This window comes from Polyodon spathula, chromosome 10, assembly GCF_017654505.1.
Source record: "Polyodon spathula isolate WHYD16114869_AA chromosome 10, ASM1765450v1, whole genome shotgun sequence".
Taxonomy (NCBI): Eukaryota; Metazoa; Chordata; class Actinopteri; order Acipenseriformes; family Polyodontidae; genus Polyodon; species Polyodon spathula.
The window spans coordinates 24,475,159-24,488,454 of NC_054543.1; the positions used below are offsets into that span (position 1 = coordinate 24,475,159).

The 13,296-nt window shown below is 41.3% G+C and overlaps 1 protein-coding gene across 1 annotated transcript in view; it reads right to left on the reverse strand.

Annotated features, from left to right (window-relative positions):
• The window catches only part of LOC121322013 (aryl hydrocarbon receptor-like), a 137,459-nt gene extending 128,705 nt beyond the window's left edge, over positions 1–8,754 (reverse strand). Inside the window, exon 1 of the mRNA XM_041261442.1 lies at positions 8,312–8,754. Coding sequence (XP_041117376.1) covers positions 8,312–8,370 — 59 coding nt within the window. The 5' untranslated portion in view covers positions 8,371–8,754. The remainder of the gene's footprint in view (positions 1–8,311) is intronic.
• Between the last annotated feature and the right edge of the window lie 4,542 nt (positions 8,755–13,296).

The window sequence follows — 13,296 nt, forward strand, 5'->3', positions numbered from 1 at the left end:
AAAATACAATGTGTCCTGCACACTGTGCATATGTAAAGACAGAAGTACAGGCATCTCCTTAAATCCACAAATTCTACTAATTGTGAGGCCCTTTAAACATTATGATGACTTACTTTGAAAAAAAAGCATGTTATAACTTGTCTTAACAGATTTCCAAACCCCCGTTCCCAATCTGGAAGCCTTGTGGCTTTGATCCCGGCACAATAGCTGGGAAACATTACTGATTAAAACTTGTCTTGAGGATCCTCTTACTGCCAGGGGACTTTCATTTTTTATGGAAAACAAAAACTGAATAATATAAACATAACACATTTATTGCAAGTCCTTTCTTCATTATAACTGTAAAGTGGGTACAGGCCATTTAGCATGACACCGCTGTACTATAAATTCACCCCTCTGTAGCAAATACTATCACCCCACATCCTGACACCAACACTCTGCAGGTTATATGAATTGCGCCTGAGTCATGTTGAAAATAAACCTGGAAATCAACGGAATTCTGACTTATTGTTACAAATGACTGTAGCTAACAAAATATTCCATAAGCCTTACCTGTTGTGCGTTTCCATTTGCATTACAGATCTCAAATGTGTGCTTCCTTAGGGTGAAATTGCCCCCACTACTTCAACATCTTATTTTCTGTCATTAACTAACTAGCCACTTCTCCTTATAACTGACATGATTTAAGCCAGTAACATGCTGTGGCCCAGAAGACACTGCTGAGGTGAAAAGACCTACGCTTCCTATAACGTGTTTCTTTCAAAACTGTAAGACCCACAGTATGTGGGTAATGGAAGTGCAGGACAGGTCAGATTTATGAAATTATTTTGGTAGCAGTGGAAGGAATGACATCCAGCGCACTGACTGATACTAACCTGGCATCATCGTCTCAGACATTTCAATAGGGTTTGGGTGGGATGTTTAAACCTAAAAGCAGATGCCCCATGTAAACCAAAAGGCATTGCTTTTTTAAGCCAACGATTATTGGACATAATTGATTTGCCCACAAGTAAATAGCACTGTAAATAGCACTTGATAGATGTCACAATATGTATGTATATTTACTGGAACTAAGCCAAAGCTTATCAGAGAGCTTTAAATGGTTTATATTGCCAGGGACATCCCCTATTCATTTTTGCAGAGCCCCAAGTCAAAAAGTTAAAATCCAAGTGTGATGAGTCAAAGGGGTTTCGGTCTGTGATTCAGCCTCCCGACAGTAAATGGCATCAAACCAACTCGGGACTTCCCTTACCAAGATCTCGTGACCATGGCAAAAGTCATCTTTTGAGGGGCGGCACCTTGGTGAGGGGCGGAAGTACGAGTATGTAACTTCCAGCCACTGGAGTCAAGTGAAGGAGAAGGACACGTGTCGGTTGGGGATTGGTGTTCCACTGACTACAGAGGCGGGACATTACATACTAAAGGGAACGTACTACTGTGTTCGGGGTTGGTCCGAAAGTAAAGTAGGAGGAGTAACGGGTGAAGGGAGAGACTGGTTTTGTGCAGCGGGATTTTTTGAAATACTAACATTTCTTTTGTCTTTTTTTTGTTTATGGTCACCACGAAGACAAATTAAAGACGAGTCATCAGTTTGTTTTGGATTTCACCCCTGCACTCCTTCCCTCACACCATTTTGTTTTTCGTTTGTTATTTAATCCTTTTGTTGTGTATAGAAAATAAAAATAAATTATTTTATTTCTGTACACATAAATTACTGTCTGGACATTCCATTTAATACACTCTCGCCTCACACCAAGAGAAACAGTAATTTCTGACTGTGATTGTTTTCCTGTCACTGAATGACTGGTTGTAATGCACAATTGTGTTCTGAAACTCCATGGTCTGGCAACAACGTGATAAACACGCCAAATTTGGTAATGACACAGAACGAGCACAGGAGGCGCTGTTGAGTCCCATATGTGTATTACACAGTAATTATCCTTTAAATATAAAATGTAAAGAGCAAAAAATGTCTGCTAGGGCAGTTACACAAGTTCAGCAAAGACAGTGTGCTCATAATAAAGAAAACTATAATGCTAAGTCTCCTCTGTGACCATAGGGGGTGATATGCATCCAGTTTACTAAACTGAGAGAAAAATCACCCTCTGGGAGCCACAGTGAATGTTGTGAAAATATGGAGCTCATCATGTGGCAACAATATCTACCAAATGTCATTGCTATGACTGATACCTTTTCTACAGTCTCACCGCTTTTTACAAGGCTCTCAATTCATTTCAATTCATGTAGCGATGACAGAAAGCAGGTGCTCCAGGGAATGCCAGTAAATTGTTGGAGCTTTTGACATTTCTTTAATAATATATAAAAAAAAAACACTGAAAAATCTAATGGAAATGTTTTCTGCTAAAATATCAAGCAACATATGTATCCCGTTAAGTCAACTGGCAAGGCTTTGAAATACACTTCTGAACGAACCACACTCAAGATGAAATAAACAACCGCGGGAAAAGTGTGAGTGGGACCATTTCAAGCCCCCTGTACTATATAAAGTACATTGTTGTAGCCCCTGCTTCCAGGGCAGCAGACACTACAAGCTAGCAGGCCACCCTCATGCAATAGCCCATAGAGATCAATGGATCGAAATTAACACCTTTCCGCCCGCCAAACGCAAGTTAATTTGGTCTGTGGCGGGTAAATTTCACATACTAATACACCACAGTGGCGGGAACATTTTTGTACACTTAACAGTTTGAATGCCAGTGGCTCTGAGCCTATGGTGCAAATTTGCGACAGACCATTGTAGTTTTAAACAGAAGCTCTCTAAAACAACAAGAAACACAAAAAAATTATGTCACCACAATAAACACCAAAACTTATGCTTTCGATTGGTCTATTATTTAATGTATTCTGTCATTCACGTTAGTTTTTTTTTTGTTTTTTTTTAGCAAATCGCATTTGAAAGTGATGTTGCTGACAACCAAACAAAACAGAGGCGGCAATGCTTGTGCTGTGAAGTGGTAGGACTAGTTTTCCGTACAGTCCGCCAGCATCTCTCTCTCGTTTAAGAATTGAGGTTAGTTTCTGATATTTACTTAATTAAACCTAAAAGGATTTTTATAAACAGCTTTTGTTAATAAGATAGTATAAATGTTATCGTATGTCATTCTTTTTAAATGTAAATTGTTGTTAATGAGAACTTGTAAATACTTACTGCTAAAAAAACAAATGCTTACTGCTAAATTAGTTGAAGTAATGTTTACATGTTTTTGTTTTGTTTTTTCCTGATTGATTTACAATAAAGTCAAATATGATTTAAATATCTATGGAAAAAAATTTGCTGGATAACCGATCTTAGTAAGTTTTCAGTATCTCTGTGTGAAGGGTAGCAGGCAGCTTGTCAAATTGAGTGCTGCGGGAAACTTACATATGTTCAAAACAAACCCCCTCAAAGATGTCTTGGGCTGTACTGCCTTTCTCTCTGTGATTCCTTTTTACAAATAAAAATGCTACCACAGACAAGCAAAAACAGTTCAGAATAAGTTGATAAAAATATTTTCGCGGATGAAAATAAGATTGCCCTGGAAGTGCTGTCTATTCATGTCTTCAATTACTCCTGGTTTACTTTTTTATTTTTAGAATGGCAAAAAAAAATACACTGCACTGCAGGCTGGTGGTCTTCTATTTTCCGACCAAGATAGTGAGCCCGAAAGCTGTGATCCTCAGGACAGTTTAGCTAGCGAGACAGGAAGAGAAGAGCTAGGAGGGAAAAACTGAAAAACCATATTGTATACAAGTGTAATCACATTTGTTATACAGATTTACCAAATGAAAGCATAAACAAACTCCAGGGTTTTCTTGTACTGTTGCATTGTATTTGTATGGCTTACATGCATCTATTTACAAATCTTTAGGTACAGTATTCTTATTCTTCATGGCCATACTTTGTTAGAACCTTTCCAATTTGTAACTTACACTCATTCTATTTTATTATATTTTATAACAAAACAAAAAAATAAAATTAAGTTTAGCAAGCATTTGAATCACTGTTCCCATGTTGTACATGTTTTGGGGTAACTGCAGAAAATAATGATCATATCAGACTTGGGAATGAGTATTAGGCTACTGACAAGTTCATACTGTCCAGACTGTAACGTCCCCATTTTTCAGTGTGGAACATTTTGTGTTGAAAACAAACAAATGAAAAAAAAGGCTAATTAATGACTCAAATGTGTCATTGTTAGATAAACTAGTAAATGTATTCATTCATTTATTTATTTCTACTGACTGAATTATAATAGGTGTGTCTACTGCATTAGTTTTTTGGGTTGTACTTTGAAAACATTATTATGTTTACTGACTGTATTGTATGCATGTAAAAAAAAAAAAATTGTACTTTTAAATGTTAAATTATCTATGGTCTCCCTATAAATTAATTTGAACCACTTGCATTGTTGAAATATTTATTGTTGTTGGTGTTTTGTTTTTAATGTTTTGTGAAAGAAAAAAAGATTAATTTAAAAACAAAATACATAGAAAATAGTATATTACATAGTTTTCAAACACTATCCTCTCCTGAAGACATATGGTGTATAAAGTACTGTATAAAATAATTTATTAATAAATTATTTCACATTTACCTATGCTACATGGATTTTTACCAAGTTTTCCAATAAAATAATAAAATGCATACCTTTACAACCAACCACTTCATAGCCTGCAAAGTAGGGAACATGTTATCCTTCTGTACTTGTGTGTTTGTGTGTTATATATATATATATATATATATATATATATATATATATATATATATATATATATATATATTACTTTTTTAGATATTCAAAGATATATAAAACCACTTACTAAATCACACGGAATGTTGGTGAAAGACAACATTGTATGGAAAAACAATGCACCATTCAATGTGTTAAGGCCGGTTTATATTCTATCGCTCGACTGTCGTTGAAGAGCATAGCGACCTGCGACCATCGCTGTCATATCACCATGCAGTTTATACTTTCTACCAGCAATCGCCCTGATCAAACTGCAGTCGCTGACAGTTCAAATCAACTGAACTTTGACCTCATCGCTATGGTTATTACAACGCCAAAATGGATCAAGAAGCTGCTCAGTGTTTAACCCTGCGTATATGCAGTCGAAAAGGAGAACACATGGGTATCAATTGCTAAACAAATGCACTCAACTTGTGAGTATTTTAACCTCACTGAATGTGTAACCGGGGAGGCTTTAAACACTTTGTACGAAGTGCCCCACTTCCAACACGTTGTTGTTATTATTATTATTATTATTAGTAGTAGTAGTAGTAGTATTATTATTATTATTACAGAAAATATTGGACGTGCTATGCTATATTAAAAAAACCTTGAAGCATAAGAAGAAGAAGAAGAAGAAGAAGAAGAAGAAGAAGAAGAAGAAGAAGAAGAATTATTTGAATTCTACAAACTCTGAAAAAGGGATTCAAATGATTGCTTGTAAACTCTAATGCAACCACGTTAAATAAAGTAAACTCTTATCTGGTATTTAACATTAATTTTGATTAATTTACTATTTACTAGAATCATTGTATCTTGAACTGACTTGCTTTAAAACCTTAAAAAAACACAGTAGGTTAATGCTTAGCAGATCCTGTCAGAAAGTGACAATAGAAAACAGATTTTTTTTATTTTTTTAATTATTGTAATTATTTTTAATAATATAGGGTTGATGATGAACAGACCGGGCTAAATCTAGGAATGACAAACAAGCAAGAGTATTTATGCACTACATTGCTGAGGTAGAAAGAAGGCAGCTGCAAGAGAAAATAAAAGTTGCAAAGTTTCTGTCAGTGATGTCAGGTGGCTCAACCATAGCGCTGTCATAGAAGAGGAGCTAGTACATGTATGATTCTGCCAGGAAAGGGCTGGTGACTGTGCACTTTGGGGGCCACTGCTAATGTTGCTAGTGTATGGAAAAGTTAATTTCAAGCCCTGGAGATCACTTTTTAGGAATTCCACTTCAATTTACTGAATGCCTTGCAGGCTATGAATGTAATTAGTGTAAGTGCTTCCTTGCTCGCTCGGTGGCTATGAATTAGAATGAGCCTGGGAAATGAGCAGGGCAGATTTTCACATAAGAGAGGTCTGGAAATGATAAGAGGCACAAATAACCAACAGTTACATGGGGCAGTATACAGATTCCTGTGAAAATGATGTTTTCAGTGTAGTATCCTTATCAAGTCTTTTATAGTGTATACTGTAATGTAGCTACGCACATTCTTTAAGTTAAAAGGTGCAGTTTCTCACTTGTCCTCAATCCCTTCCAGTTTTAGAAAAATTAATAATATCGTATGTGTCTACTTGAAAAGTGTTTTAAGGAAACTTTATATACATGAATTTTGAAATTGGAGTTATTCCCAGTATAGCTACATATCTTTAATTCTAAAAAAAACACAAACATGCTAACTAAATAATGACTGTCTAATTGAACAAGGCAGCCATAAGGTATTAGAAATGGCCAACAAGGGCTACGGATGGAAGGCTAGCTAGTGGGCTCATAAATGTGTTGGTTTTGTGGTTATTTTTAGAAATCTTTTCTGAACTGATTTTCGTTTTTTTTTTTTTTTTTTTTTTTTTTTTTTTTTTAATAAGTCCTTTCTCATTAACGAATTAAGTTGTTTTTTTCTCTGGAAACACTTTTTTTTTTTTTTTTGCCTGAGTGATCAGCTTTCTGGGCACTGCTTTGAAACCAGACATGGCTGGCTTACCGGATTGTTTACATCCATGGTAGCTTTAGCTGCAGACACTCAAGCTTCCTTCCTCTGAGCTTACTGGCCACTCAAGCACTAACCCGCAACCATCTTGGTACCCACTCCTACCACACAAATTTGAATTTGTTACAGCCAAAGAAGCAAAAAATAAATGTGTCAGACTGATAAAGTCATTGCAGGAGACTGTAACACTGATTTGGATTTAAGAGGCAACAGCCTTCTTAAATACCAGTCCGTACAACATTTAAACGCTTTAGGGGACAGTACCTATTCAAATGAGACTACAAGAAAAGGGAAATGTTTAGAGAAATGTAGTAATTTAGTCCCCCTGCAAAATAAAACGTAATCTACCTTGATGACAAACTAAAAAGACGAAACCTTCACCACCTACGACTCTGCAAATGTCACAGTAATTAATAGCAAAAGCCCTTCTCGCGTCGCTATTCTGGAAAACAAACGTTAGAATTTGAATACGCTTGCAAAACGGGGAAACGTGTCAGTACAACTTCATTTCTCTACGAGCTAGAGGATATTATTGTGTGTTTCAAAATAGAGTACTCAGTAACGTCATAAAATAACTAGAAACACAGACTGGACTATGTCGTGTTTTTTGTCAGATACAAAGCAGTGCAAGATAAAAAAAAAAAAAAAGTTATTTCTAATATGACAAGAAACCGTGTATAGGATTACAATAACATACTTAAACTACAAGCCCGCACCCCGCCTCTCGCCCTCTAGCATCGCGTGAGAGCAGCGCCAGCTCTCAACTTGATTAATACAAGGACTATTTCCATGCCAAACCAAAACTATACATACACTATCTGCTTCTTAAGGTGACCCTAACAGAAACTAAGCCGCCAACATGCTTTTTACCCCATAGGTCTTTAACGTCTAGAAACACTTGACATTGTGTGTGTGTGTGTGTGTGTGTATATATATATATATATATATATATATATATATATATATATATATATTATATATATATATATATAGCTTTATGATCAGGTGGCTATTGAATATTGATGTCCAATCGAAAAACAAAAAAATTAGCAGTAAACGTTTTTTGTTTTTTCATATAATGCGTCGGTTTTGAAAGAAAAAAGTATACTAACGATTAGTTTACGACTTTTCAACTGGAATGTTTTTACGTTATGTATTATATAGCGCAGTTGTATAATTATATTATTATTATTATTATTATTATTATTATTATTATTATTATTATTATTATATTTTTCGTAGCACGACGGGAATAATTTCAGAGCCAACCCTTATTATGGCCGTCGGTGTGAAAGTCCCAGATATATATATACATACCGAAAATATTCATATATATATAATAATATATATATAATATATATATAATATATATATATATATATATATCGATTTATATATTTTTTTACCAACGTAAAAATCTTTAGAAATCATCTAAAGGTTTTTTTTTTTATTATTACTATTTTTTATGTTGGTGGTTTGTTATTCATCACATACGCAATACACACTGCATGCGTTTATGTAAGCAAATCATATACTCAACACACCTTAAAACATTATTAACGTATTAATATATAGATATCTTACATTTTCTGTATCGGCTTCTTTCGTTTTTTGACAGCGTAGATCCCTCCGGTGGCCAACATTACTCTTACAAGTTAGTGTAGCTAGTAAAGTTTCTTCTTCTTGCATGCAATTTTCAAAGAAATGCGATAAAACCCCGAGATAAGTAAAATCCCCGAAGAGAATGGATGTAGTCGACACTTAACCACCTCAGCGCGGAACTGGCAAATCCAAATGCAAAATAAATAAATAAATAAATAAATATCCGAGAAACCCAAAGAAAAAAATATATTCGGGAAAGGTTTCCTGTTACACAGTTAATAATAATGGCGTGATCAGAACAAATTTCCCTTATTCTTTTCAGTTTTTTTTTTTTTTTTTTTTTTTAAAGCTGTCACTATACAGCACCCCAAACAAAGTTTCCTTGTGTTCTTTGGTGTTGTTTTCACTCTGCACAAACCAATCCGGAGAACTGTAACACTACGGAGTTCCAAACAGGTACAGTATTGGTGCGCTTATTCTGCGCCTCCCATTCAGGAAATAGTACATTGTATAACAGTGGTTTTTAAGGTGGAACGAAAGCGAAAGGGAGTGTGCAGTTAACTGATCACGCAACGCCCTCCCGTGGTCGCATATAGGAGCTGAGTTTCTTATACAAACTGGTAGCATGAACTCACACACACATAATTGGGATTCATCCCAGATTAAGGCTGAGATAAGAAGGTAAAAACTGAACAGGTAGACCACACCAAACCCATTCCCTCCTAATAAGGAGTGTAACTATAAATTCCTCGAATTCCAGTGGCTATGTAAACAATGTTTAAATATGTACTGCCCAGCTCTGTTCATCAGTCTAATAAAGTATGTTATGTGCATATTAATTAATTGTTTAAAAAAAAAAAAAAAGTGACATTACTCAATTTACCATGGTTTCTACTTTATTCCAATAAAAACTGCAGGTAACAAAATTGCTGACCTTTGACTGACCAAATATGTAAGTTCTAACAATGTACATATCAAAAGTAATCCCGGTTCCCTGAAAGAGAAGATGACCACCATTTAATTATTTGGGATTGTCACAAAGACGGCCGGAATGGGTGACGTCAGAACCAGGAAAGGAATACACCGAGACAAGACAGATGAAGTGAAATGGTGAGGATCTTGCTTGCGCCGGTTTATTGTAAATAAAAGGTTTACACAGACAAAAGGCAGGACACGGCACATTCGCCAAAATAAAAAGACAAACAAAAACGGACTAATACTTTACAAACAGTGAGCAGATCGACACACAAACAAACATGGTGAGTTTTAAATAAACAAGTATCGTGCTGGTCCCACCAGCACGCAATAGCAATTGATTTCAAAACTCTATTCCTCCTCCTCCTCCTCTCTGTCCCGTTCCCTACTCACCAAACACCCAACCCCGAGTGGGTAAAATGTGCATCTATATATACTGTTGTGCTGGGATTCAATTAATTATTCACTTGAATCCCAGCACGTGAATTAATTATGTGCAACCTCGTGCTCACATATAAACTACTTTAAATGCACGTGAAGTGATGTACAATCACTTGCCTAAATACAATTATACATTTTTAAACATACGTGAAACACAGACCCGTTTATATCCCGTGTACCAATGCCTATACACCTACATTTAACACACCATATGCAACATATACAGAAAATACACACAGGGGCGGGCACTTTGTTATATATACCCCCCCCCCCCCCCCCCCCGTGCAAAGCACACATGGCCTCAATGGCCACCTTCCCCCTTGGAAGCCCAAAAGTCCAGCACAAAGTCCTGGGCCAGGACCGGAGGTTTCAAGGGGCCCACAGGTCATAAGGCTGTCAGCAGCAATGCTGACAACAGGGTGGCATACTCCTGCCACTCTTCTGCTGCTGGTGGCAATGGAAATGCCATCAGCAGAGACATTAATCGTCCCCAGTCTGGCTCCTCCAGCGGGGTAGTCCTGGCAGCGGAAAGGCTGCTTGGGGGGTGGTCTCCTGACCTCCCCCCTTCTTTGTAGCTGGCAGCTCCCCTTGGTGGGGCTCCGACCACAGTACTTCCAACAGCGAAACTGCTGCTGGGGTTGGTGGTCTCCAGACCTCCCCCAAGATCTCCGGCAGTGAAACTGCTGCGGGGGAAGGTGGTCTCCTGACCCCTCCCCCCTTTTTCATAGCCGGCAGCTCCCTCTGGTGGGGTTCCGGCCACACTGACCCCTGCGGCCAAGCAGAGCCGACTGCGATCCCTGGTGAAGCAGTTCCAGCGACCCCGGGCGATGCAGAGCGGCTAGCAACCCCGGGCGATGCAGAGAGGCTGGCAACCCCGGGCGATGCGGAGTGGCTGGCAACCCCGGGCGAAGCGAGGCAGGCATCCGTGGGCGAAGCGAGGCAGGTGTCCTTGGACGAAGCAAAGCAGGCATCCTTGGGCGAAGCGAGGCAGGCAGTCAGGACAAGCTGGTGTGCGGATGTTGGCCACTGTGGCAGTGGCTGCGGTGGTGCTGGCCCTCTTCATAGCCACTGCGGCCGGGCTGTTTTCCGCTGTGCTCCCCTCAGCAGACTATGCAGTGATTGCTGAGGAATGCCAGCATCAAGTCCTGGGACTGTTTCTTGTACAGGGAGAGGCAACTCCTGCTCCTCTCCCCCTGATGGTGATGGAGGCAGAGGCAGCTCCAGCTGCTCTTCTCGTGAGGGTGGGTAAAGTGATACCAGCAAGCATTCATCCTCTGCTGGTGGGGAAAGTGATACCAGCAGGCATTCATCCTCTGCTGGTGGAAAGGGACCCAGCAGGCATTCACCCTCTGCTGGTGGGGGAAGTGATACTAGCAGGCATTCACCCTCTGCTGGTGGGGGAAGTGATACCAGCAGGCATTCACCCTCTGCTGGTGGACAGGGACCCAGCAGGCATTCACCCTCTGCTGGTGGACGGGGACCCAGCAGGCATTCATCCTCTGCTGGTGGAAAGGGACCTAGCAGACATTCGCCCTCTGCTGGTGGACGGGGACCCAGCAGGTATTCACCCTCTGCTGGAGGACGGGGACCCAGCAGGCATTCACCCTCTGCTGGTGGAGGAGGCAGAGGCAGCTCCTGCTGCTCTGCTCCTGGCGGTGGACGTGGTGGAGGCTGAGGTCAGCTCCTGCTGCTCTGCTCCTGCCGGTGGAGGTGGCGGAGGCAGAGGCAGCTCCTGCTGCTCTGCTCCTGCCGGTGGAGGTGGCGGAGGCATGTAGTCTCCTGGCGGCGGAGGTGGGAGCGGCGTGTAGCCTCCTGGCGGCGGAAGTGGGAGTGGCGTGTAGTTTACCCTTATTACAGGGGACTGGTGCGGCTCTGCCTCTTTTGCAGGGGACTGGTGCGGCTCTCCCTCTGCCTTGGAAGGGGAAACCAGCAGGCATTCTTCCTCTGCTGGTTGTGATGGGGAAACCAGCAGGCATTCTTCCTCTGATGGTGGTGATGGTGGGAACAGCTACCTCTCAGGCTTTGGATTCCCGCGGTCCATCCGTCTGGAGACGTCAGTCTCTTGCATTGAACCTGTGAATGCGAGTGATGCGACTTCACAAGGTTGGTGGTCATCTTCTCTTTCAGGGAACCAGAGTTACATCCGTAACCTATCGTTCCCTTTCAATTCTAGTGTTGGTGGGGTAAGCGTGCAACCTCAAGGACCCCGGTGCCTATTAAAGGCATAGAGGGATCTGCGACATTAAGTCAGCAGAACCTGGTAAATGCATGTGGAGTAGTCCAGCTAGCCGCATTACATATAGGTCAACGAGGCACCTCTAAAAAGGGCCCATGACATAGCCATACCTTTGGCAGAGTGCACGACCACCCTCTGCTGAAGTGCTTGATCATCTGGGCCATTTAACCCTTTAACTCGGAGATGTCCCTTGCCTGGTCCACGTTTCTCGCTCTCTTTCTGCTCCTCGGGGGAGATCTAGAGCAACTGCAGGAGAACTGTAGAGCCTGTGCACAAGGAATGCTTTGCTTAAGGCTCGAAAGGCGGGGAGGGGAGGTCTGGGATCCTGAGACGGCTCTCCTAGGCTGGCCGTAAGGGTCTCGTCTGAGAAGTGCACCATTCTGCTTTGCAGGGTCTTCTCCTTGAACTTGGGGCAAATAGGGCAGGACAACCTGTCTGCTAAGGCAGCAGAGGAGTGCTCAATGCCCAAGCACTTCACCCACAGGGTGTGTTTGTCCTGCAGAGGCAATTTCCGCCTGCATGACGTGCACGGATGGAAGTTAGACATCCTCAATCGAGGTGTTGAGCTCTGCAGCGTCAAAGACAAGTGCCGAGGTGAGAAGTCCTCAAGGCAACGAGGGTGTCGAAGCACCGAGGTACCAAGGTTATGGAGCACCAGGGACCCAAGGGTCTCAAGGGTACAGGGCTTAAAAGCCTCGATGCGTTGAAGCGCTGAGGTGTATGGTCCTCAAGGACACCGAGGGTGTCGAGACACCAAGGTACAGAGGCTATGGTGCACAGGGCCACCAAGTGCGCAATTCGCATTGATCAAAAGCCTCGAAGGCATCGAAGCGCCAAGGTGTAGAGTCCTCGAGCTGCCGAGGGCGTCGAAGCGCCGAGGTACCGAGGCTCTAGAGCAGCATGGCACTGAGGGCACCGATGCACAGGATCAAAAAACCTTGAGGTGTCAAAGCACCGAGACATTCAGTACTCGTGGTATCGAGGATACCAAAGCACCGAGGCATAAGGCTATGGAGCACCGAGGCACAAAGCCACCGATATCAGGAAGCACTTGAACACAGAGGGCGCAGAGGAATTGAGGCATTGAGGCTTTAGTGCACCAAGGGCTACGGGAACCCGAGGGTACAGTGGGCATTGAGGCCTAGACACTGGGGTGCCGAAACACCAAGCACCAAGTATAGAGGGCAGAGCACCAAGGTACTGGGCTGAGTGTCTTTGTCTGGGCTGCTTACAGTTACACAACCAGGGGCAGCGAGTAGGTTGCAACGGTGTGCAGCACAGCGTGCAGACAGTTGCAGTGCAGTCACACAACCAG